The sequence below is a fragment of the Nyctereutes procyonoides genome, unplaced genomic scaffold (genome assembly GCF_905146905.1).
Source record: "Nyctereutes procyonoides isolate TBG_1078 unplaced genomic scaffold, NYPRO_anot_genome, whole genome shotgun sequence".
Taxonomy (NCBI): Eukaryota; Metazoa; Chordata; class Mammalia; order Carnivora; family Canidae; genus Nyctereutes; species Nyctereutes procyonoides.
In genome coordinates, this window is record NW_026575126.1 from 35,108,143 (window position 1) to 35,135,216 (window position 27,074).

The 27,074-nt window shown below is 45.2% G+C and overlaps 1 protein-coding gene across 3 annotated transcripts in view; it reads left to right on the plus strand.

Moving 5' to 3' along the window:
• Window positions 1–27,074, plus strand: part of ELAPOR1 (endosome-lysosome associated apoptosis and autophagy regulator 1) — a 72,793-nt gene that overhangs the window by 14,722 nt on the left and 30,997 nt on the right. For all 3 annotated transcript variants that reach the window (XM_055340920.1, XM_055340921.1, XM_055340919.1), the window contains exons 3-4: window positions 20,459–20,579; window positions 23,459–23,651. In XM_055340920.1, coding sequence (XP_055196895.1) covers window positions 20,459–20,579; window positions 23,459–23,651 — 314 coding nt within the window. The remainder of the gene's footprint in view (window positions 1–20,458; window positions 20,580–23,458; window positions 23,652–27,074) is intronic.

Sequence of the window (27,074 nt, forward strand, 5' to 3'; positions counted from 1 at the left end):
CTTTGGTCCAATAGGAATTAAAAACTATAATCTTTTTCTGAGTGGATAAGCATATATATTCTCTATTATCTACTGCTTTATAACAAGCTACCCTAAAACTTAGTGGTTTAAAAAAAACCCAAACATTCATGATCTCAGTTTCTATAGGTCAGGAATTATGGGTGTCTTAGCTGGGAAATTCTGGTTCAGAGTCTCTCATGAGGTTACAGACAAGATGTCAACCAGGGTTGCAGTCCTCAAAAGCTTGTTTAGAACTTGAGAATCAGCTTCCAAGATGATTCACTCATGTAGCTATTAGCAGGAATGAGACCCTCACCTTGGGTCTCTCTATGGAGCTGCCTGAGTGCCCTCATGACACGGAAGCCAGCTTCCTCCAGAGCAGGTAATCAGAGAGGGCAAGGAATAAGCCTCAGCCGCTTTTACCACCTAATCTAAGAGTCACACACCATCACTTGAGCCACATTCTTTTTTTCATTAGAAGTAAGTCTCTGAGTCCAGCACACACTCAGGGGGAGCATTAAGCTCTCTCTTCCTCTTGGAAAGAGGAAGATCCAAGAATATATGGACATATTTTAAAACCACCACATCACAGCATATCATGAAATCATCCATTCCTTTAGCTGTTGGACTAGTTTTCCTAAATGTGATGTTCCTACATCTCCATGTTACTATTATTATTATTATATGTTAATACAGTAATCATTTTGACTTCTCACAGTGTGCCAGACACTGTGCTTGCAGCTGGGGATTTAGAATGGATTGGCCCAGTGCTTGCCTTCAAGGAGTTTACAGTCCAGCGGGAAAGGGAATGTGTAATAAATATAATGCATTTATATGAGAGATAAAAGTGAATATAAACAAAAGGATTTGGGTTAGCGCTATAAGAAAGAAAATGCAGAAATCAGAAAAGACTGTAGGGGTAAATGGCATCTGAGCACCTAGGGTAGCATCCTAACCTTAGCCACCTTTTGGTATAGAGTAGATGCAGGGCACGTCAGTGGGGAGAAACATTCTAGGCCAGGAGATGGGAACGTGCAGAGTTACTTATGGGGGCATTTCAGGCTGTCCAGGTGGCTTTCATTGAAGAGGAAGGAAAGGGAATGGGAAGGTGGATTGAGGCAAGTCCTAGAGGCCCTTATAGAATAGATAGTGTTAGGGAGAAAAATTGAACTTGATTATGAATACACTGGAGAAGTTTTTTCTGGAGGGTAGTGAATACTTAGATAGGTGGTTTTGAAGAATAGAAAAAAGTTGAACCATGGAAACCAGTATATCTGTATGTATGAACTCATTCCTTCACTCACTCATTCATTCAACAAAGTTTATAGCATACCCACTGTGTGCAGGCATTGTTTATAGTCTAGTGGGATATATGTATATGAAATCATTACAGATAAAATTACAACTGTGACAAATGCTGCAAAAGGAAGGTACAAGGTGCATTGAGAGCACTTATTAGGGGGTTTGACTTAAGCAGGAGGTTCAGGGAACTCTTAGGGTAGCAGTAATCCAGCTGGGGCCTGAAGGATATCCAGGAGTAATAAGCCATGAGGGGGTAGGAATCAGCACATATAAAGGCCCTAAAGTAGGTACAGAAGACTGAAAGAAGGCCAGTGTAGTGTGAGGAGTAGAGAAGGAAGGAAGGAGAACGCGGTGAGAAATGAGGTAGGAGAGGAAGGCAATCAAACTATGAATGGTCTTATTTTGATTAATTAAAAAAAATTTTTTTAATTCATGAGAGACACAGAGAGAGGCAGAGACATAGGCAGAGGGAGAAGCAGGCTTCCTGCAGGGAGCCTGATACAGGACTTGATCCCAGGACTCCGGGATCATGACTTGAGCCAAAGGCAGATACTCAACCGACTGAGCCACCCAGGCATCCCTAATTAAGTAATTAATAGTGCTTCCACCTATAAGGACTTCCATTTTCAGGAAATATTTCATCAAATTAGTAAAATCCAAATATGAAATAAGATTATGGCTGGAAAAAAGTACAATCTAGAATGACAATACAAAAAGAATAATTTTTTTTAAATTTATTTATTCAGAGAGAGAGAGAGAGAGAGAGAGAGACTGAGAGGCAGAAACACAGGCAGAGGGAGAAGCGGGCTCCATACAGGGAGCCTGACGCGGGACTCCATCCTGGGTCTCCAGGATCAGACCCCGGGCTGCAGGTGGCGCTAAACCGCTGCACCACCGGGGGTGCCCCCAAAAAGAATAATTAAATGAATATATGAACACTATATAAACAAATGTACTGGAAGCTTGCCCCTGAGCTCCCTGGTGGCCAATGTAAAAAATGAAAACATTATAGGACATGTAGTGCTCAGAGCCCATCATTTGCCTGCTAAATGAGGAAATCATTTAGCAGACAGATGCAATAGGAAGATGTACTGATGGGCAAGCTGTGGCATGAGAATGGAAAAGATTAGGAACATCAGAAGAAGACATTGGAGAGAGGTTCACTGATCAGTTAATTTAATTACTGAAACTATAGTATCTGTGGATATTATCTCCCAGTATCTGTGGAGACTATTATGGGACCAGTGATTATTATTTGTCTCCTCTATATATATGAAGTAGAAATGGAATATAGCTTCTTTTTAAGCCAGAGTAATTTCCTTTGGCCTCAAATTGAAGTAGCAGGGGATATGCTGTTTAATGACTATCTGTTAACCATTTTTGAGGCTGGTACTGCTGGGAGTGGGAGGAAAAATCAAGGATGGCTTGTTGATCAATAAGTATAAAAATAAAGAAGTAGGAGATTTGTCCTGATTCCTCCTGTGACTGCTAAAAAGCCGGAGGACCATCTGAGGCCTTCCTGAAAATTAGGGAGAATGGCATCCTGCTTTAATTTCTTCCACTGAATTTCACTCTTGGACTCAGGCCATTTCTATTTGGCAAAGCAAGAGGTGCTGATGTGAACCAAGTTCTGAGCGACGGTGCCACAGACTGGTCCCGGGGAAACCTTTCAAGACTGCGGCATGCACAGGCAGCCAGAACCTCGCCTGACGTGGGTGGGAGGGGCAAGAAGAACTCTAATGGCAATTTTAGTACACGTAAAGAAGGCTTTCATTTTCTACCTTGTTGTAGCAGAAGCCATCCGAAAAAGTGAATGCAGGCAACACGGCTTGAATTTGAACATTCGGCTTTGGATTCTGTTCTTTCTTGGGGCTCCCCTCCCTCCAGCTCCATCTCTTTTTCTCACGATGGACAGTATTCCAACTGCCCAAAGGAAAGCATTGCAGGCCAGTCAGTGGCACTGTTTCCTCCCCTTGCTTTAGCTTCAGGTGTTTTCAGATTTTCCACTGCAAAGCCTCACAGCCTCCTCCAGGCAGAGCCCAGCTGCAGGACTCTGGTTTGGGCCTCTCGCAGGCCTTCTCCACCACGGGGCTCCGGGCCTCTCCCCTGCAGGAGGCTGGCATCTGGCTGCCATACTCAGCTGCCACCAAGACCCTCAGAAAGAAAAGTGACTTCCTTTAAGAACTAGGTCATCTTTGGGGCACCTGGGTGGCTCAGTGGTTGAGCATCTGCCTTTGGCTCAAGTGGTGATCCTGGGGTCTTGGGATCAAGTCCATCGGGCTCCCTGCAGGGAGCCTGCTTCTCCCTCTGCCTCTGTCTCTCCTCTCTTTGTGTATCTCTCATAAATAAATATATAAAATCTTAAAAAAAAAAAAGATCATCTTTGCAAAGGATTGCTGAGTCCTGGCCTTCTGTCCAGTGAACAGGTGGCCTCTACTACCATCTCCTCAGTTTACAGATAAGAAGCAGGTAGCTCTTCAGTTGGCTGCTGGGTCTCCTGCTCTGGTCTTTTCTTCATGAGTATCTCCATGAAATTCCACAGAGCTAGTTGGTTCCACATTCATCCTTACTTCATGCAACTTGGAAGCCCTTTTGGCAACTTTCAAAAACATCTTGCCCACTTTATCCTGGAGAGGACTGTCAGTTCTCCTTTCTAGGTGGAAAGTCCTCAGGGGGGTGTTTTATTAGAGCTTCTCCCAGGCATGTCTCATCATTTCCAGCAGAGGAAAGAAACAGGACTGAAGTAATTGCCTTCAGGCACTCTCTCTCCTCCTTCCTTTTTAAAAATACTGGAGTAATGTCATTTTTCAGCATAAAAAAATAGTGATAGTGCTTGGACTTGGAAGACAAGGTTTTTGGAAATCTCGCAACTGCATAGGACACTCAAAAAAAAAAAAAAAAAGAAAGAAAGACCAAAAAGACCAAGTCAGTTTCTCAGTCCCTAACGACTTTGGACTACCCTGGACTTCTTCTGGCCAGCTGCCTGGTTTGGAGTGGGGGTAGGGGGTTCCCAACTCCCAATTGCAGCTGGCAGCTGGTCTAAGCCTCTGGTGGAGGGCTTCCTACAACCCAGATTGTTGGCCCTGGCCTAGAGGTTCTGATTCAGCAGGTCAGTGAAGAGGCCTAAGATTTTGCATTTCTTTCTTTTTTTAATTTTTTTTTAAATTTTTATTTATTTACGATAGTCACACAGAGAGAGAGAGAGAGAGACAGAGGCAGAGACACAGGCAGATGGAGAAGCAGGCTCCATGCACCGGGAGCCCGACGTGGGATTCAATCCCGGGTCTCCAGGATCACGCCCTGGGCCAAAGGCAGGCGCTAAACCGCTGCGCCACCCAGGGATCCCAGATTTTGCATTTCTAACACAAACTTAATTGGGCCTGGTGGTATTAGGACCACACTTTGAGAACCACTGGTTTAAATGTAATGGAAATGATAAGAGCTTTGAAGACAGGTGGGTTTGGCCTTGAGTCCCAAACCTGCAGCTTACTCACTAGCCATGTGACTTTGGGGCATGTGCCTGAACATCACTGAACTAATTCTTCATTCTGAAAATGGGGTAAATAATATCTACCCCACAGGTCATTAATCCAACACATACATACTTGTTGCAGGATTGCAGTGCCACGTTCTAAGTTGGGCAGCAGGGACTTGACAATGGGTGAGACTGTCTTTGATGTGAAGGAGTTAGGGTGGTTGTGAAGATTAAAAAGATAAAACTTGCAAAGGTTGAGGCCCCTGAGAGATGTCTAATAAATATTCACTTCATTTTCTTCATAGAAGGTAACATGGTTCTGCTTTTAGTTTTTTTTTTTTTTTGGGGGGGGGGTGGGGTGGGTAGAGAGGGTCCAAAAAGAAATTCTCAAATTTTATAGCATGGGACCTAGAGCTATGACTCTCTCTTTGTCTAGATAGACAATTTGAGGTAAAGGAGCATTTGGGTGGCTTAGTCGGTTAAGCAACCGACTCTTGACTTCAGCTCAGGTCATGGTCTCAGTGTCCTGAGAACAAGCCCCACATTGAGCTCTGTGCTGAGCATGGAGTCTGCTTAAGATTCTCTCTCTCTGTCTCTCTGTCTCTCTCTCCCCCCCCCCCCGTCCCTTACCCCTATTCACACACACACTCTCTCTCAAAAACAAAACAAAACAAAAAAGTCCTCAAAAAAAAAATTTAGAGGGGAGCCCGGGTGGCTCAGTGGTTTGACGCTGCCTTCGGCCCAGGGCCTGATCCTGGAGACCCGGGATCAAGTCCCACGCTGGGCTCCCTGCATGGAGCCTGCTTCTCCCTCTGCCTGTGTCTCTGCCTCTCTCTCTCCCTCTCTCTCTCTGTCTCTGTCTCTCATGAATAAATAAATAAAATCTTAAAAAGAAGTTTAGAAAAAAGAAAATTCGAGGTATGGGCACTGTTATCAGTTTGTGTCCTCCAAAAATTCATATGTACCTTAGTGTACCCCTTATGTCCTCCAGCACCTCAGAATGTGACCTTATTTGGAAATAAGGTCTTTGCAGACTGTAGTCAAGTTAAGATGAGGTCATTAGGGTGGATACCATTTCTATATGACTGGTGTCCTTATAAAAAGAGAAAATTCGGACACACACACACACACACACACACACACACACATAAAATGCCTTCTAAATATTAGGTTTATGCTGCCACAATCCAAGGAAATCCCAGGATCGTTGGTCATCACCAGAAGCTAGGAGGGAAACATGGAACAGATTCTCCCTCTCTCATCCCATAAAATGAAAACTGTACTGGGCCCATATATGCCAGGACCACCTTGAGCATATTTGTATCTCCTTACCCTATCTGTAATAAAGATTTTTAGCTGAGTTACAGTGGAAAAATATCTCAAAGTATTATGGCGAGGGCATAGGGTCAGAATAGAGAGATAGATGGTGGAAGTAAGCATGGGCCAGAGAGTAAAGTGAACCTTGCAGGGAGTCTGGTGCTTACTCTGTAGGGCAGTGATACATTCTGTTCTGCAGTTCAGATGGGTCACCCTGGAGAGTGGCTTGGAGGAAAGGAGGGGGACAAAGCCTGGGAGACCAGTAAGGAAACTCTGCTAGGCAAGAAGTAACTGTGTTTTGACTTCATTGGTAGCAGTGTGGATGGAGAGAGGTGGACTGATTTGAGGTAGAAAACGGATAGGTCTCGCTGATTATGTGGGGCCTAAGACAGAGGTTTTGAGACTACACTTCCTGGCTTGAGCAGGGGCTGAATGTAGCAGTTTCAATAACTGAATAAGAAGACCATGCCAAGACTGGTATTTATTTTTTTAAGTGGAATTTATTAAATATGTTAAAGAAATAAGTAAAACTATATTTAGCTTTTCATTAAAAAAAAAGATTTTACTTATTTATTCATGAGAGACAGAGACACAGGCAGAGGGAGAAGCAGGCTCCACACGGGGAGCCCGACGTGGGACTTGATCCTGGGACCCCAGAATCACGGCCTGGGCCGAAGGCAGATGCTCAACCACTGAGCCACCCAGGGATCCCTAAATAAGCTTTTCAAATGCACTTTCTATATTACATCAAGTAAAATGTACATTTATAAAAGTATAAATTGTCATTATTTATTGTCATTCCAATATAAATTGTTAGCAGATAAAATTAATGAGAAAAAAGTATTATTCCATAAACTCTGAAGACCAGTATTGCCACCACAGGTGGATGGTGGCATCACTCAGTTAGGTATGGAGCACCAGGAGGGAAGAGTAGTTGAGAACTATTTTTAAATGTTGGATCTGATGTGCCTAAGCAACACCCTGCATAGGCAGTTAGAGATCAGCATCAGGAGCTCCAGGGTAAGGTCTAAGCTCAAGGTGTAAACTTGGAATCATCAGTCCTCAAAGGCAATTGAAACTTTGGAGATAGCTTTGTGTAAGAGATCTGAACTGAGGGACACCTAAGTGGCTCAGCGGTTGAGCGTCTGCCTTCAGCCCAGGCGGTGATCCTGGAGTCCTGGGATCGAGTCCTACATCGGGCTCCCCGCAGGGAGCCTGCTTCTCCCTCTGCCTGTGTCTCTGCCTCTCTCTGTGTCTCTCATGAGTAAATAAATATTTTTAAAAAGAGAGAGAGATTGGAACTGAGTTTTAGGAGAGGCTGGGATTTTAATTGAACTAGAAAATGCGTATGTAAAAGGATAGATTTACAAGCCAAGGAAAAGAGCAAAGCAAAGAACGCTGTGGCATTAGGACTAAACGGATGCTGTTAGCCGTGCGCTGGTCAATGTTTAACAACTTGCTTTTAGAGGTGGGGGGAAACCCTGGTTTATCATGTTTGCTGACTTCCAGGGTGTAAATGTTCCCACTAGAGTCAGTACCAAGCTATCAGTGCACCGAGTGGGGCTGGGAATGGATGAGCACAATCAGCTGTGGGCCCTGCTGTGAGCAAGTGAACTTCGCGGGAGCTAGACACAGGTCCTGATGGAAACGGAGGGCTCTGTCCGGGATAGTGTCCGATACACTTAAGAGATAAAGTGGACAGCTAGTGTGGCTGTGAAGACAGTTAACAGACAAGTGCTGACAAGGATGTGGAGAAATTGAAAACTTCATGCTCTAGGAATATAAAACGGTGCAGCCACCATGGAAGGCGGTTCAGCAGTTCCTTAAAAAGTCAAACATAGAGTTACCGTACAACCAAGCAATTCCATTCCTAAGTATATTTCCAAGAGAACTGGAAACATACATTCACACCAAAACTGTGTGAATGTTCATAGCAGGATTATTCACAATAGCCAAAAAGTGGAAACATCCCAAATGTCCAAGTGATGAATGAATAAATAAAATGGTATATTCATACAATGGAGTGTTATTGGCCTGTAAAAAGGAATTAAGTACTGATCCATGCTACCACATGGATGAACCTCAAAAACACTATGCTAATTAAGAGAACCCAGATACAAAGAGCTGCCTGTTGGGGATGTCTGGTTGGCTCAGTTGATAGAGCATGAGGCTCTTGATCTCGGGGTCATGAGTCCAAGCGCCACATTGGATGTAGGGCTTTAATTTAAACAAAATTAAATAAATAAATAAATAAATAAATAAATAAATAAATAAATAAATAAATAAAACAAGGTACACCTGGGTGGCCAGTGGTTGAGCGTCTGCCTGTGGCTCAGGTCGTGATCCAGGGGTCCTGTGATTGAGTCCTGTATCAGGCTCCCTGCGGGGAGCCTGCTTCTCCCTTTGCATGTGTCTCTCTGCCTCTCTCTGTGTCTCTCATGAATAAATAAATACAATCTTTAAAAAAACAAACAAACACAGAGAGCCACCTATTGTATAATTCCATTAATGTGAAGTGTCAGAAATAGATAAATCCATACACACAAAGTAGACTGGTGCCAGGGGCTGGGGTAGGGGAAGATGGAGAGTGATTCTTGATGGGTAAGAGTTTGAGGACTCTTAACCCTCAGTTTAAGAAAACAGTCTCCTATTCTAGGAGACTGTGCTATTGTAGCCGTCTGGAGATGATTGCTCCATTGAAGTTATAGAAGCCCTGTCTGTTGACTTGGCTCTCCAGGCTGGAAGTCTGACCTCCAAGTTCAAATTCTCCATCATAAACATCTATCACATATGAACACTAAACTGTCCTAGGAGAGTTTTACACAGGCCAGTACCTAGTTGGCTTGTTTTTTTTCATACATAATTAAAAGTTCAGGTGAAACAAATTTAGTGGAACATTTTGATTTCATTTAAAAAAACAAAAAAAGCACGTTTGAAATATAATCTCATAAAGCCCAGCCTTGTAGACAGTTGTGTGTACCAAACCCTCACCTAGCAGAAAGGGATTGGAATTTATAAAGGGACGTTGTGTTTCCTGGCGACAAAGCCATTTCAATCCTAGGGATATTTACAAGCAATACAGAAAGGCTCTCTGCACCTGACAGACTGGCTGCAGGTACCAAGTGTCTAAATGTCAGCAACCAGCCTTTTTCTCTTGGAGAGATTAGCTTTGGAGAGTTGGTAGGGGAGAAAAGGTGGAAAAAGGGCAGATGTTACTTCATATGTATGAGCAGACTAGGATCAGAGGGTGAGTCAGGGCGGGTGGTAAACAGCAAGGAGAGCCAGGGGGTGTCTAACTGCTACTGTCATCATTGCTGTTAGGCCACAAGTGTCTCCTTCCTCACAGCCCTATTACCAGAAAGGGGAATGAAGAGCCTCAGCACCCCCTCTGTGAGCTCTCTCCAGGCAGGGTCATAGCAGTAGCTGGCTTTCTTTCCTTTTTTCTTGTGTTAGCCAGTTTACAAAGAGCTTCCCTGAACATAATCTCCTAAATGTCTTGAGAATTTGATGTTACTCAGTTTGGGTAGGTGGATGAGTGGGGATCTATTTAACCATCTTAAAAACAAGCAAGCAAATAAAATAAAATGTGGGACGCCCAAGTGGCTTGGTCATTTGAGCGTCTGACTGTTGATATCATCTCAGGTCTTTTTTTTTTTTTAAGATTTCATTTATTTATTTGAAGAGAGATAGTGTGTGAACAAGAGAGAGAAGGAACAGGGGGAGAGAGAGAAGCAGACCTCCTGCTAAGCAGGGACACCCCCCACCCCACCCCCGCCACAGGGCTTGACCCCAGAATCCTGGGATCATGACCTGAGTTGATGGCAGACACCCAACCAACTGAGCCACCCAAGTGCCTTCAACTCAGGTCTTGATCTCAGGGTTGTGGGTTTGGGCCCAGCGTGGAGTCTACTTTTAAGAAATAAATAATAATAATTAGTTAATTTTTTAAAATCATCTTAGCAGGGCATTGTCACCCCTGTTTTATGATCACAGGGAGATTTAACAACTGGTCCACAGTTGTGCAGGCCGGAGTGGCAGCATAAGATGAGAGTCTGGATCTTCGGGCTCTGATCAAGAGCACCTTGCACAGCTTGGGAACTGTACCTCCCCACCACCCCCATTCAGTCATGCAGCAAATACTGACAGCTACTGTGTCAGGCGCTGTTCTGGGCACTTGGGCTACATCAGTGAACAAAAACAAAGATGCCTCTTCTTACAGAGTTTGCATCTGATCTGGAGTGAGGGCAGGGGCAGAAATAGACAATAAACATAATGAATAACTAAGTTATAGAATGTGTTTGAAGGTGGGAATTGCATGGAAAAAAGAAGTCACTCAGGAGTCGAGGATCAGTGGGGTGGAGGGGATTGGATTGCATTTGTAAATAGGGAGGTCACAGCCGTAGGGGTAGCATCAGGGGCGCTGGTGGAGGCTAAAAGGGAGATGCATGTAGAGTGACCAGCCCAGAGCCCATTGCAGGGGGTGCTCATAGGTGCTCACTAGTGGTGGCTGTCTTCACCACACCGGTTCCCTCTCCCGGGAGCACCCCCCAGCCAAGGCTGTACCCGAAATGGACAGACAGCTCAAGTTCCAGACAGGTTGGACAGCAGGGTCAGGGGCCTACCTGGCCCGGGGCATGGTGGCCCAAGCTGGCCCAGTGGGCGGTGAAGCCCAGAATTCAGTTTTGTGCAATGTGTCCACGACCAGACCAGCAGGGCAGGTCCTGCCAGGGTGACTGAGCGCTGTCCCTGCTGTTTTGGATCAAAATGGAAGCTGAAAACCCAGAGTCAATAGAGAAGCTGAGAGAAGGGACAGCGTAAGGCCAGGGCTCCCCGACACTCCCTGGGCTGGGACCCCAGGGCGCCGGCCCCGTGTTGCTAGGCAACAGCACAGCGCTTGAGGACAGCCAGCAGAGGCCCACCGCCTGGGGTCTGTTCACTTTGGCTGCTGGGTCTGGTGGCTGTTTCGGGGGAGAGGTTGTGTCACCTGCACGGAGAGGAAGCACCTGACTACGGAGCAGCTGGCGAGCAGCTGGCGTGATTAAAGGGAGGCCAGGAAGACATCCTTGCCTCTGAATCTGCCTCACGCCTGCAATTCCACCTTGAGCCATATGCCCCTTCAAGCACAGTCTGGGGTGTGAAACTTCCCTGGGGTGTGAAACTTTTGGTTACAACAAAATCTTCACTGAGAAGAATAAATATGTAAAAGAGATTTTAGAAAAAAACAGCGTTGCTTGGTTCAAGCCGGGAATCCCCACTTCCCTCCAAAAGGGCTTTGTAAATGCCTAGACTCTGGACCATAATTTGAAAATCCTTGGCCCCCTGTTATTTCAGCCCCCTGTTAAAAATGGAACAGCCTTTGTGGGGCAAAATATTAAGCTATTTTTTAAAAAAAGATTTTATTTATTTACTAATGAGAGACACAGAGAAAGAGCCAGAGACACAGGCAGAGGGAGAAGCAGGATCCCTGTGGGAGAGCCTGATGTGGGACTCGATCCCAGGACCCTGGGATCACACTCTGAGTCAAAGGCAGACACTCAACCACTGAGCCACCTAGGTGCCCCTAAGCTATTTTAACATTGCTAATACATTATGACAGATTTTCATGGTTTTCTGCTGGTAGATCACAGACTCTTGAGGATCTGATGAAGTCTGTACACTCTCTGAGCAGGAAAATGCACATACCTGCAATTCTGCATCTTGTATCGGGAAAGTGGTCCTTGGGCTGTAGATTAAGATTCTCTGTCTTATGGGACATTTGTTTACCATTTACTTCCAAATGGGACAAATACTTAAGTCCTGAGGCATAGCAGAGTGAGTTTTGAAGGAGGGAGAGAGGAAGGGGAAAAAGATCTAAATGAAAATAAAAATCTTGGGGATGGAGCCCAGGAATCTGTATTTTTAACATGATCTTCAGGCAGTTGTGTTGATCAGATAGACGGGGGCACCAGGGGTCTGGAGGGGGTAGGTCTAGGCCCTAGGGCTCAGGAGACACTGCTACTGAGTTAGCAGTCCTTATGAGGGTGAGGAGGAGGGAGGGAGAGAAAGAGAAGTGTTGCTGCCCTCCCCAGTCTAACAGGTTGGAGAACAATAGGAAAGATCCTGTGTTCACACTGGGAAACTGAGGTCACTGCGTCCCTGAGCCTCAGCCAGAGCATTCACCCAAAACCCGAATGAGGGTACTCCAAAGCAAATAGAACAAAGAACAGGAGTTCATCCAGCTGGGGCTGGGCCTAAGAGAAAGTTTCATTGGGACCCTGATGTTCAAATTCTGATATTTCCCTGTGGTTTTCCACATTCTGTATGCTGTCCCTCCCAGCAAAGGTTAGTGTCTCCTTGATAGTCAGGATTGCTTAATGGGATCTACTCCCATCTGAGTCAGGTGCTTTCCAAGCAAAGAAGTATTTGCCACTGAGTCAACAACTACCTATTGATCATCATATGGTTTCACTCATACAGGGAATATAAGAAATAGTGAAAGGGACTATAAGAGAAAGGAGGGGAACTGAGTGGGGAAAATTAGAGAGGGAGACAAACCATGAGAAATTCCTAACTCTGGGAAACAAACAAAGTGTTGTGGAAGGGGAGGTGGGCAGGGGGATGGGGTAGCTGGGTGACGGGCACTAAGGAGGGCACTTGATGGGATGAGCCCTGGGTATTATACTAAATGTTGGCAAATTGAATTTAAAAAAATACCTATTGATCCCGCCCTATCAAGCATAGGATCTGCTTTTCAGGGACGGTGAGAGAAGGGGATGAGCCTGCAGTTGGGGGAAGAGCAGGAGGTGACCTCCTCCAGACCCCAAGGCCTAGAGTCAAAATCCGGGTTTACTTTAGAACCTGTTTCTTGACGCAGCCCTGTCCCAGCCAAGACAAACCCAAGTCATGTTTATGGTCCTGCTTCAGTAGGTGGTTGTGACTTTATGCAACAGTGAGACCCCCCCCCCCACACTTGGCTCTGTCTATGCTGCCTGTGGCAGAGGAGGTATCTTCTTCTCCCTGCCCTGCGCATAGTTGCTAGCAGTGATTCTTTGCCCTGTCAATATTTTCCTCAAGTGTAGCCATTTATCCAAATTAAGCAGTTAAGATTTATGCATTCCAATGTGCATAAATTTTACCAAAAATTAAAAATGACAACAGCTTTTAGAAGGGAGGTATAGATGGAAGTTAATGGGGAATAGGTGTAGGTAGATGAACAAGAGTGGCAGATATTTAGTATTAAGACTGGAGGATGGGGGCACCTGGGTGGCTCAGTCAGTTGAGCATCTGCCTTCAGCTCAGGTCATGATCTCGGGGTCCTGGGATCGAGGCCCCCCCACCCCCAGGTCGGGCTCTCTGCTTGGTGGGGAATCTTTCTCCCTCTGCCTCTCCCTCCCAAACCCCCTGGCTCATGCTCTCTCTCTCTCACTATCAAATAAATAAATACAATCATTTTTTTAAAAAGAAAGAAACTGGGGAGTGAGGATCATTATATTCTGTTTTAAAAAGTAAATATTTGACATTATGACAATAAAAAGTAAAAAAAGAAAGAAAGAAAGAAAGAACTTAGAGATGTTTGTAGAAACTTAAAGAAACTTGTACTCTTTACCCTAGTAATTTCACTTGTGGGAATGTATCCAAATCAAATAATGAGAATGCACAGAAGGCTTTAGAGTAGTGCTACTTTAAAATAAGGAAAAAGTTGGAAAAAACTCAATGTTAAAGGAACCATTAAAGACACGGTTAAGTGCTTGTGACCAAAATTGTTTAAAAAAAAAAAAGTACAAAACTCCAAACTCTATGATCTTCATTTTGTTTTTAGAAATGCATGCTCACCTATAGAAAAATAATCTGGAAAGAAATACAATTGTACATTTAAAGTAGTCATCTGTGGGACACCTGGATGGCTCAAGGGTTGAGCTCAGGTAAAATCTTTAAAAAAATAAAAATAAAAAGTAGTGATCTGTGCTTGCTAGGCATGTGGTAGATTTTTATTGCCATTTTAATTGTAGCCTCTACTTTCATCTTTTCTACAATGAGCATGGATTACCTTGATAATTATTATTTTTTAAGATTTTATTTATTTTTTTAACTTTTTTTTAATTTATTTATGATAGTCACAGAGAGAGAGAGAGGCAGAGACACAGGCAGAGGGAGAAGCAGGCTCCATGCACCGGGAGCCCGACGTGGGATTCGATCCCGGGTCTCCAGGATCGCGCCCCGGGCCAAAGGCAGGCGCCAAACCACTGCGCCACCCAGGGATCCCAAGATTTTATTTATTTATTCATGAGTGACAGAGACAGAGACACAGGCAGAGGGAGAAGCAGGCTCCTCACAGGGAGCCCGATGTGGGACTCAATCGGAAGACCCCAGGATCACGCCCTGAGTCAAAGGCAGGTGCTCAACCACTGAGCCACCCAGGCTTCCCCATAATTATTTTAAAAACTGAGCAGTGCCGTTTTGAAGGAAGTAAGGGGGAACAGAGGAACAGGCAGAAGAAAGAACAAATTCTGGGCAGCCCTGGGTGGCTCAGTGCTTTAGCACCTGCCTTCAGCCCAGGGGACGATCCTGGAGACCCGGGATCGAGTCCCATGTCGGGCTCCCTGCATGGAGCCTGCTTCTCCCTCTCTCTGTGTCTCTGCCTCTCTGTGTGTGTGTGTCTCTCGTGAATAAATAAAAGAACAAATTCCCCAAGCAGGTTCCAGCAGTAAAATAATAAGGTATCGGAACTGGAAAGAATCTTAGAAATGGCCTAAATTCAACTTTCTCAGTTTACAAGTGAGGCCCAGAAGAGGCATTTGCTCAGACTGCTTCTTTTAGTGCCTCTCTGAGCCCTCGCTTTCTTTCCCAGGCTTTCCTCTGCAGCTCAGCTCCTGGGCCTACTGCATTAATCCCTGAAGGCCCCGCTGGGGGAGCAGCCTTTTAGCCTTTGACTTTCCAACCAGTCGGGGCCACCTATTGCCAGCATCCGTGGCCAGCTGGACTGGGGAACTGCCCTGGCAGGAAGAAGATTAGAGGAACAATGGGCCTCGCTGCCACCTGACCATCCCCTGCCTCCCTCCACAGTCCTGGCCGACCATCTCCGTCTCCTCGGCTCTGCCATCACAGAGGTTACTTCTAAGTAGTGAGGTTAATGTTTGTGGCGCCTGGCCTTTTCGTGGTTTTCAAACCACCATGAGTGGAAAACGAAACAGTGTGGTTCAATGGTTTAGTGTCACTGGGGTCAGGGACGTGTTACACTCTTTGCCAGAATTCTTAGACATGGTCTTGGTCCATTTGGGCTGCTGTAACAGAATACTATATACACTGGGGAGCTTAAAAAGTTAAAACATTTCTTACTCATGGTTCTGGAGGCTAGGAAGTCCAAGATCAAGGTGTAGGCAGATCCAGCGTCAGGTGAGAGCAATCTACCTGGTTTTCAGATAACCTCACTGTATCCTCTCTTATAAGAGGCTCTGATCCTCTTCTTATAAGGACACTAATCCCTTCATGGGGGCTCCAGCCTCATGTCCAACTATCTCCCAAAGGCCTCACCTCCAAATACTGTCATATCAGGGCTTCAGCATGTGAATTTGGAGGGGACACAAACATGCAGTCCATAACAGATATCAAAACTCTTTCTGGGGAAAGTGAGGGCAAGCAAGAATGTGCAATGATAATTAATTACAGAGAATAGTGGAAGACCAGAAGTTAGCCTACCTATATACGTATTCATGATCTACCTTCCTCCCTGCCCCATCCCTGCCAGGGCACTTCCCACCACATAGGCATCTACACTCCTTGAGAGCTGTGACTGCATCGCAGACACCACTGCTTCACCAGGACCTAGCACAGAAAAGACTCTCAAGAACTACTTGTTGGATGTGGAATTGAGTGGACACCATTTTCCTAGAACATGGAAGACCCGACATGTTCCAAGTTAACAGTATTTCCAGAGTTTCAACATTTTAATTTAAAAAGAGCAGAACGTTTGAAAAACAATATTTTTTGGCACCTAATGTCTATTTTTGCACAACTGCAACATAATTCTTTCAAACAGTTGTCAGTAGCAAACACAGAGGCACCAGGGAACTGCCATGGGCATATCTAGTGAGACTATCATGATGTCCACTCTGTTGTCTTCTACTCCTTCCTCCACTGCTCCCTCTTTGTGTGTGTGTGTGTGAAGATTTTATTTATTTATTTGAGAGAGAGAGAGAGAGCGAGCATGAGCAGTGGGGAGGGGGAGAGGGAGAGGGAGAAGCAGGCTCCCTGCTGAACAGAGAGCCCGACTTGGGACTCAATCCCAGCACCCTGGGATCATGACCTTAGCTGAAAGCAGATGCTTAACTGACTGAACCTCCCAGGTGTTCATCCATTCCTCCCTCTTGTGCCTTTTTAATTTGGTACACACACACACACACACACACACACACACACACAGATTATTTTCTTTTGAGGATATTTCTTGAATGCACACTACCAGATAATAGGCTTCTACTGTCTGGTATAGAGATAAGGATAAGTCAGAGATTGGGCATGTTCCTGTAGCATAATCTTTTTTTTTTTATTTTTAAAAATTGTAGTGAAATACACATAGCATAAAATTATTTTGACCATTTTTGGGGTGCCTGGGTGGCTCCGTTGGTTAAGCATCTGACTCTTGGATTCAGCTTAGGTCATGATCTCAGGATTGTGGGATCGAGTCCTGTTTGGGGCTCTGTGCTCAGCATGGAGTCAGCTTCAGATTGTCTCTCCCTCTCCCTCATGCTCTCTCTCTCTCTCTCAAACAAATAAAATCTTTCTTTTCTTTTTATAAAGATTTTATATATTTATTTGACACACAGAGAGAGCACAAGCAGGTGGAGCAGCAGAGGGAGAGGGAGAAGCAGACTCTGCTGAGCAGGGAGTCTGAGGCCAGGCTCTACCGCAGAACCCTGGGATCGTGACCTGAGCCAAAGGCAGATGCTGAACTGACTGAGCCACCCAGGGACCCCAAATAAAAATCTTTAATATAAAATTATCTTGACCATTTTTAAGTGTATAGGTCAGGCATTAAGTCCATTCACATGTGGAGTCCTCACTACCACCATTGACAAAACTCTTTTCATCTTGCAAAACCAAAACTCTACTCAGGGGCCCAACCTCCAGCAACCACTATTCTACTTTTTCTCTATGAATCTGAACCAGTGTGGGTGCCTCATCCAAGTGGAATCATACAGTGTTTGTCCTTTTGTGACTGGCTTAATTCACCTGGCATAATTTTCGTTTGCCAAATAGATAGCTTGGTATTTGACCAAGGAAATTCCAACTTTGGGATTTTTTCTTCTTTCTCATGTTCCCCAGGAGTATGACATATGGCTGGATGACTTAGGAGAAGGCAGATTGACTAAGGTGCCCACCCTCATTTCCAAACCCTACCCTTCTTTTCCTGATGACAGCCAGCAGCCACTGCCTCCTATGCCCCACTTAAAATTGTATCTGGGAGGATGCCTGGCTGGTTTAGTCAGTTAAGCATCCGACTGTTGATTTCAACTCAGGTCATGATTTCAGGGTTGTGGGAATCAAGCTCTATGGCTGGCTCTGTGCTCAGTGGGGAGTCTGCTGGAGATTCTCATTCTCCTTCTGCCCCTCGCTGCCCCCACTCAAATAAAAAGAAATCTTAAAAAAATAGAAATAATAAAAATAAAATTGTGATTTGGATATGTGTCCTATCACTGTGCAGTGGGGAGCAAGGAATTATGTGCTGGACATACCTACCAAATATGTTTGTGTGTCTCCTTTGTCAATCTGTATGTTATGCAGACTATACGGTTTCAAAGACAGATCACTGGGTAAACTTGATTTGTTAGTAGAATGCTGACTATAGTCAAGAAGTGCTGCCAGTTAATGTCTCTGATTTAACTGTCTGTCTAAGCTTATGTCTTGAATGGTGAGATCTCAAAATGTAGTTCAGATATGAAACAGCTGCAGCAGACCCATCCACCTTGGATGGTGGAAATATCCCCAAATGACGTGAAGTAAATTAGCACATATTGAAAGGGAAATTTTCTAAGACTTGGAATCAACCATTTCCCCAGCAAACCTCCCACCCAAGTGGGACTCAGGGGACACCAAATGAAAGGCAGCAAAAGGAAATGGACTTGGCCCGTGTGTCTCCAAAAAGCCAAATGCAGTCCCAGTAAACTGAAATTATCTGCCCGAACAGATTAGGTATTTTAACACCAATTCTCAGGCCTCCGAGGTGAGCCTAGCTGCTGGCAGACAACCAACACTGTCTTATTTAATTTTTAGATTTGGCTGTGAAATTTGGCCCAGGGTGAGCTTGTGTTTGATTGTATGTGCGAGGGTGGCGGATTTCTGGTGGGAAGGCCAGGGTTCTAGCTCAGTGACTTAGCAGCTGTGTGAGCTTGGACAGGCCATTTCACGCCATTGAGCGTATTTTCTCATCTGGACAACAAGTCTGCTTGCCTTATGGGGAATTTGAAGATCAAATGAGACTGTGTTGGGGACTGTAAAATCACCATGCAGACGACCAGCATAATTATGTACACAGGCAGATCATCAAATCCTTTCTGCCTGGTTCACTTAATTCTGCATTTAATTTACACACTGTGGATTTTAACCCTCATTCTTGCAATAAAACCCTTTGGAGAGTATAGTTTTTAGACCTGGAATTGCTATCTATGTAGTTGCTCTGTTCATCTCAGGGTCTCTGAGATAAGGAAAAGACTGGAATTATGGGGGGAAATAGACCCAGGGAGATAGTAGCCCGAGTAAACAAAGAATTGCCAGCCTGATGTCCTGATATCTAAGTCCAAAGCCAAAGATTCTCAGAAGATTTAGGCTCACAGTTACTGCAATTTTCCCCTTAATCTGCCTCTTATCTCTCTGGATGTAAATGCTGAGTTTGTGTTGCTGCCATCTTGAGCCATATTGGACACAACACTTAGTAACTCTAATAGCTGGGCATAAAACATATATCTGGCAAATATTAATAATAGAGGGAAATAAAATTGTTCTCTTAGCATCTTAAGTTTCTGAAACTACAGCTCGAGAAACGACATGTTCACCATATTTCCAAAAATCTGAGATACCCTTGCTTCTAAGACCAACCATTTTTTGTGTACTGCAAAGAGAGAAAAAATTATCTGTTTTTATCAGTTAAAATATGACACAGGGCTTTCTTACTGTGTCGATTGTGATTTCACAGATGTTAAAATGTGAAAGAAACATGCATCTTAGAACAGATGAAGTGCAGTGTGTTTACCTCTTCCAAAAGGTAAAGCTTTCTCCTTTTGGTTCTGATGCACTCTTAGATAAGCAAACTTCAAAGCAAACTTCAAAACTGTCTCGTTTTTAGTCTTCACTCCTGGCATTACACATGGTATCCAATTATACTTTTAGGTGGGTTGAAAGGGGACATTAAATCTATTTTTCTTATGGATGTAATAGTACCAAGTACTTTGGCACTTAAATATAGGAATAGGTAAAGGTTTGTAAAGTACTTGTCAGAGCCAAAATTACATTAGTCCTGTGGCCTGTCAATTGTTACAAGACTTAAAAGAGGAAGAGTGTTTAAGTGTATGGGATGCATCTATGGTGGTCTTTTTTCCTCCCACATAGTGCTTTTTATTATTTTTGTTGTTACTATTTTCCTATTTAATGCTGGATTTGGCTGTTTTGGCTGTTATTTAGGTTATTCTTAGTTCAGTAAAGCGACTGAACTGTGAATTTCACAGTGCACGGAGAAATTAGGCGTGAACAGATTCAGGTGATGAGAGCTGCCTGAGCAAAAATAATGATGTTTTCGTAAAATGCAAGATGGGGGAATTCAGAGTCTTTCTGGGCAGATGGGAGTCTGAAGAACAGGGCAATACAGCCTCAGTGACGATCCTTCGCAGGCTTTTCATGGACCAGACTTTGCTCGTAATTCTACTGTCTGAAACAAGAAAAACTGCACCTATTTCTAGCCTATTCTGTAGTTACCTTCTCACATTACTCTGTCTGTCAGGTCACTACCTATATACAACAGCAAAGAGAGTCACTGCACAAAAGGGATTTCTAAGGACTAGACCATGGCTGGATGGAGAGGAAGGAACCAAATCATTGTGGCTCCTGTAGGCTTCTGAAAAAGTGTTTGGGCACCACGATCCTTGCTCTTTGCCCTAGAGGCTGGGTGTGGGGTAGGGATGGGGGTGGTTGGAGGGGGTGCAGGGGTTTTAAAGGGGTAGAAGAGGATGGGGGGCTGAGGAGGTGTGGGGGGTGCAGGGGTCAGGGATGAGGGGTGGATGTGCTACCACCTTCATAAATGTCAGTAGCCATCCTGTGGGGCAGGAAGTGGGTAGAAAGCGGTTAATGTCTGGTCACCGCTAATGCACCTTTTGCCCACTGTTGTCTCTCCTGCAGTCTGAGTACCACTACGAATACACGGCGTGTGACAGCACGGGATCCAGGTGGAGGGTCGCTGTACCACACACCCCGGGCCTGTGCACCAGCCTCCCCGACCCTGTCAAGGGCACTGAGTGCTGTAAGCAATCTTGCTGCTCGCCCTTCGCCTCTGCCCCAAGCCTCCTGCCATCCAAGCTAGGCCCTCCCTGACTGTGCGGCTGACTTTAAGGAATCAGACCTTTCCCTCAGTTAGCCCTCCACCTCTTTGAGATTTGGTGCAAGAAATGTTATTTCATGGATGCAAACAGGATATCTAAAGTTGCGTTTATTGTCATTTTTCTTTGAATTTAAATCCCAGCAAGGAATAAAGTATGAGAAACTCCAGCTGCCTGCCACTCAGATCTTTTCTTTTTTTTTTTCTGTTTGCATCCATTGGCTCTTGTAGATCTCTCCAATCTACACTCAGCAGCCACAATCAGTCATTAGGAAAGACTGTGATTTGCTCTTGTTCTTGAAAAGGAAACCAGAGAAGATGAATTTCTGCAGAGACAGATCTTTAAAATGCACTGGTCATCAATCATTTCAGGGACAAGAATCTGCCCTGCCTGTGGAGCTGGCCGCACAAATCAGAAAGGTGGTGCCTTGTCTGTGGCTCCATCTCCACCTCTGTGACTCTGTAATCTCAACTTTTCTACAGCTGGCAGCTATTACCCCTTCCACTGTCCTTTCTATAATTTTTGAAAAGATTTTATTTATTCATTCATTCATTCATGAGAGACAGAGAGAGAGGCAGAGAAATAGGTAGAGAGAGAAGCAGGCTCCCTGCGGGGAGCCTGATGCAGGACTCCCAGGACCCTAGGGTCACGCCCTGAGCCACCCAGGCATCCCTCCTTCGCCCTTTCTAGAAATGCGGAGGGATAACAACAGGGAGTAGAATCAAGGAATATTTGAATATTTGGAAAGGAGATTGGGGACATGTAAATTCTTTTTTTTTTTTTAAAGATTGTATTTACTTATTCATGAGAGACACAGAGAGAGGCAGAGACACAGGCAGAGGGAGCCCAATGTGGGACTCAATCCCAGGACCCCAGGATCACGACCTGGGTCCAAGGGAGATGCTCAACCACCGAGCCACCCAGGTGTCCCATGGGGACACTTAAGTTCTTAAAAAAGAAAAGAAGCTTGCAGAGTGCCTGGTTTATTCTGTGAGCAAATAAATGCCTGCTAAAATAATGAGCGGATATTGCTAAGATCTGAGCAGGATGGAGGTGTGACTATGCTAACAAATGAGCCACCTTCGGGTAACTCAGGACTCAGCAGAGCTCCTCCTCTGTGCTCGTGCAATGAACCACAAAGAGAGAGAAGACACGTTCTCTGCCTTCAGACTCTTTTTTTTTAAATTTTTTATTTATTTATGATAGTCACAGAGAGAGAGAGGCAGAGACACAGGCAGAGGGAGAAGCAGGCTCCATGCACCGGAGGCCCGACGTGGGATTCGATCCCGGGTCTCCAGGATCGCGCCCTGGGCCAAGGGCAGGTGCCAAACCGCTGCGCCACCCAGGGATCCCTGCCTTCAGACTCTTAAAGTCTGGTGGAAGAAGCAGACATTTGTTCTTTCATCCATTCTTTTTTTTTTCCTTTTCATCAAAACTTTATGAAGCCTCAGCTATGTCTGAGCCACTGTCCCTGGAGGAGAGCTCAGAGCCTGGTGGAAGGCACACATCATGATGTGTTACTATGAGATGAAGAAGAATGGGAGTTATGGATGCTTAGGGATCAGGAATAACTGGGGGAGCCACTCGGGCAGAAGTCTGCAGGTGGGAGAACACCAGACACATTCCAGAAGAACATGTAGTCTGGGGCAGATGTAACACGGGGAGATGATGGACCGGGCTGTAGAGGAGAAAAGCCTGTAGTGGGAGATCAAGCTGGAAAGTTAGGTTGAGGGACACCTGGGTGGCTCAGTGGTTCAAAGGTTCAAAGGCAGTGGTTCAAGCTGGCTCAAAGGCAGTGGAGCATCTGCCTTTGGCTCAGGTTGTGATCCCAGGCTCCTGGGACTGAGTCACCCATCGGGCTGCCCACAGGGAGCTTGACTCTCCCTCTGCCTGTGTCTCTGCCTCTCTCTGTGTTTCTCATGAATAAATAAATAAAATCTTTTAAAAAAAAAAAAGAAAAGAAAGTTAGGTTGAGGGAAGACTTTGAATACTTGGCCGAGAGCTTAATTCTATAGCCAAAGGAAGAGTGCCTGAAGATTTTTTGAATAACGGGAATAATGGTACATCTCAGTGTTTTAGAAAGATACCTTTGACCACAGAATGAGCAAAACAGGACACAGAGAACTAGTTAGGAGGACGCCGCCTCAGTGGTTGAGCTAATAGGCACCAGAATCCCAACCAGTTTGGTGGCAGCAGAACCAGAAAGGAGTCAGAGGCCAGAAGCTCGAGAGAGGAATTCATGGGTGAAGGGCTGGGCACCATTCAGAGGGGTCAGCACAAGAGATCATGGTATTCTCTCCTGGAGAGCTCTCTCATGTCCAACGCTTTCCCTTAGGAAGTTGCAAGCCCAAAGTCCCTCAGCAAGGCAGGGCTGCCACAGCCCTAACTCATTTTTTTTTAAATAATAGCTGTATTGACACATAATTTGTCATAAAATTCACCCTCTGAAAGTGTAAAGTCCAGTGGTTTCTTGAATGACCACAGTCGTACCACCACTATCTAACTTAAAATGTTTTTATCACCCCCAAAGGAAACATCATGTCCATGTGCAATCTCTACCCATGCTCCCTCCCCCAAGTCCATGGCACCACAAATCTGCTTTCTCTCTCTGCAGATTTGCCTATTTTGGACATTTCCATAGAAAACAGAATCATACAAGATGTGCTGTGGTTCTAAATCTTTGGGGAGCAAACTCCTAGATCTCGATTCTCTGCTTCCCCTTGTAGGGTGCCCATGAGCCACCCACTTCTCCTGGGGTGGCAGCAGCCTCACCACCCTGTCCTATCCCTGCTCTGTGTTCCAGCCTTCTCCTGCAGAGCTGGGGAGTTTCTGGACATGAAGGACCAGTCCTGTAAGCCTTGTGCTGAGGGCCGCTACTCCCTCGGCACAGGCATCCGGTTTGACGAGTGGGATGAGCTGCCCCATGGCTTTGCCAGCCTCTCAACTAACATGGAGATTGAGGACAGCACCACTGAGTCCATGGAGAACTGCACTGCGTGAGTGTGCCCCCCACCCCCACTCCCACCACACTGGGCTGGGGAGGATGGAAACAAGGGAGCCAAGCAGCCAAGGAGAGGCTGGAGCAACTGCCCACAGGACTGCTGGACGCCTGTCTCAGCCCACTCTTACTGATCCAAACTTACCAGTGACCAACAGGCATTTGTGAGAGGTGAAAAATGGGGGGGGGGTGAATAACGTGGTTAAGGGTTAAATGGCCCAGTCCACTTAAAACCTAATTGGATTTCCACCATGGGATTTTGGGTCAGCAATCAACTTCTTCAACTTGATTGCCACACAGTGTGCAAAGCATTTGGTGTCTTCCTGGCTTTGATGCTAACTTCTAAAACTGGTCAGCCCAAATGGAGTTTATAGGTTTGGGGAAGGGGCACAGTGGACAGACTAGGACCAGAGCTTTGGTCAGTGGCAGTGCAAACCCCCCGAGACCCCAGGGACCAGAAAATTTTCCAGCTCAGAAGGCAATCTTTTCAGTACTTGAAAGGCTCAGCCCCAGATTCTTTGGGAACTGGTAAGCTATCCTTATCATATATTTGGATATTTCATTCCAGGGACCGGAATTAAATGATGTGACTTTTATGTGTCAGGCGCTATTCTGGATGCTTTTCATGTGTTACTTTCTACAGTCCTCTCAAGAACCCTGTGAAATTGGTATTATTGTTCCCGTTATGAAAGTGAGGAACTGGAGGCTCAGATAGGTTAAGTGACTTGTCCTTTTTTATCCACCCTAGAACCGGTGATATTGGAATTCAAACCCAGTCCCAAGCTTTCTACTGCCACATGAAGACACTCTCAAATAACACGTAGTGTATGCAAGGCAATGTCAGGTCCTTAGGGAGGAACAGGGGAAGGATGCACACATATAAAAGATAATCACCCAATTCTCTTTGTTGTCTTGACAAACAACATGGGAGAAGAGCCACCTGGGCTCAGTTAGTGAAGCATCTGACTTGATTTCGGCTCAGGTCATGATCTCAGGGTTATAAGATGGAGCCCCATGTCAGACTCAGTGCTGGGTATGCAGCCTGCTTAAGACTCTCTCCCTCTCCCCTTCCCCCTCCCTTAAAAAAAAAAAAGAAGTACCAATATCAGAGCCAGGCAACAGGCATTTTAGAGTCCAATTTTAATGTCACTTTAGAGTTTAATATTATGTGGCAAATCATTGGCACGACAGCATTGGCAGCAGAGATAAAGCTGGAGAGAATTAAAGCTGAAAGGGGCTCATTTGCGTCCTAATAGACCTTGTGATTGACCCCAAACAAGGGGCAGGCCTGGCTCATTCAATCAATTCTTACACACACACACACACACACACACACACACACACACACACACACACACGCAGGAAGAAAGAGTTTCTCTCTCTCTGGGGACCTCACTGAGCGTCTAGAAATCATTACCACTCAGCAAGACAGGATGTGGGCCAGCTAATGACAACTTGTGTTTGCACAGCACAAACTGCTTCAGGGCCTGGATCTTAAGGCATCCCGAAACCTCCGTGGGAGGAAGGAAAGGATGTTTCTCTTCTGAAGAAACTGAGAGGAATTGGGCACCTAGAGAGGCTTTGCGACTTCCCCACTGCCCTCAGAAAAGTGATCATTGAGCTAGTACCAAGATACTGATTGCCTGATTTTCCTGCTCAACGGTGTGTTTACCTGAATCCATGCCTTCTACCTCCAGCCTGTTCTGGCTCTGGCGCCCCCCCCAGCCAATGTTGGCTTCCAGTCCAGCCTCTGTCAAGCCACTGGCCACCAGCAGCCAGACCGATCTTCTTAAAACATAAGTCCAACTCCAGTACTTCCCTGCTCAAGGCTCCAGATTCCATGGATTCCTGTTTTCTTGGAATAAGATCCAATACCTTGCCACAGCCTGTACGGCCCTGCCTGGTCTGGCCTCTGGCTTCTGCCCAGTTCTCCAGCTTTGTTCAAGTTATTTTCCCTCTGGCCTACTAGGCTCTAGCCACTCTGGCAACCATGCTTCTTCCCTCCTGGGTCTTTGGTTTTTGTTTTTAAAGATTTTATTTATTTATTCATTTGAGAGGACCAGGGGGAGGGGCAAAGGGAGAGGGAGAGAGAATCTCAATCAGACTTCGCAGCCAGCACAGAGCCTGTGACGTAGGGCTCCATCTCACAAACCTGTGATCATGATGTGACCCAAAGTCAAGAGTCGGACACTTAACCCACTGAGCCACCCAGGTGCTCCTCTCCTGTAGCACCTGGTCTTTGGAGACACTCTTCTCAGGCTCTTCTGGCTGACTCCTGCTTCATCCTCAGGAGTCTACCTAAATGTCACTTCCTTGGAGATGCCAGCCCTGAGCCCTTAGATTCCCACTCTTGCACCATCTTATAGTTCTCCTTATGGCACTTATCAGACTAATTACTCTGTGATTAATTGTGTGATTAGTTAAGTTTCCTAATCACTTCTGTGCCTCAATTTCCTCATCCCCAAACCAACAGTGATAAACAAGGTATTTTTCTCATAGGTTGTGGTAAGGATTAAATGAGATGATCCATGTGAGGAATTTGGAGCAATGCCTGGCCCTAGAAATCAATCAAAAGATGTTGTAATTATTGAATGTGAATTGATCTTCACCAGAGACAACTCTGACAAATCCAGAATCCTGATGCCTTGTCCAAATAGAGCCCACTTATGGCATCTGTTCAGTTATTCATCTCACTTCAGGAGTTATTTATACATAATGCCATGGAGCACATCGGCATTAAGTGTTGTCTCTTTTAACAGGAGAAATCAATACCGTTAGGTTAGCTGGGGTGTTGGGGTGAGCTCAGTTTAGGTATTTTGGATATGCTTCTATTTGAGAATAACACTGTCAAAGAACTGGAAGTACACGTTAATATCCTAACAAACGCAGCAGGAAACTAGTGAACTAATTGAAGGTCCCCTTCACTGGCCAATTGCCTGGGCTGGTCTCAGGCAAAACAATGAAATAGTGGGCTTATCTTTGGTCGCCACTTTCCACATTCACCTGTGTTATCCCAAGTCCTTCCTAATGTGCCAGGCCCCCAGGGCTTGGTGTCAGGGCTACAATACTGAGCAAGGTAAGTTTGGTCTCTGCCCTCACAGCGTCCATCAAGCCAGCTTGATACATAATTAAAGGAGAATTAAATACATTCAAGAGAAATTAGAATGTGATCAGAAGAGGAAGCCAAATTGCAAATAAACTAAAGATGCTGAACTTCGCTAGTAATCAAGGAAGTAAGATTTAAAGCCCAATGAGACATCATCTCCTACCGTATCACGTTGGCAACAACTTTACAGCCAAATTTGGGAGCATGTGGAGCATCAGGAACTTTCTCACATGCCCGTGGGTGTAAGTCAGTAGCAACCACTTTGGAGAACAGTGTGGCAGGAGCTGGTAAAGTTAGAGGTTCCTATGCCCTCTA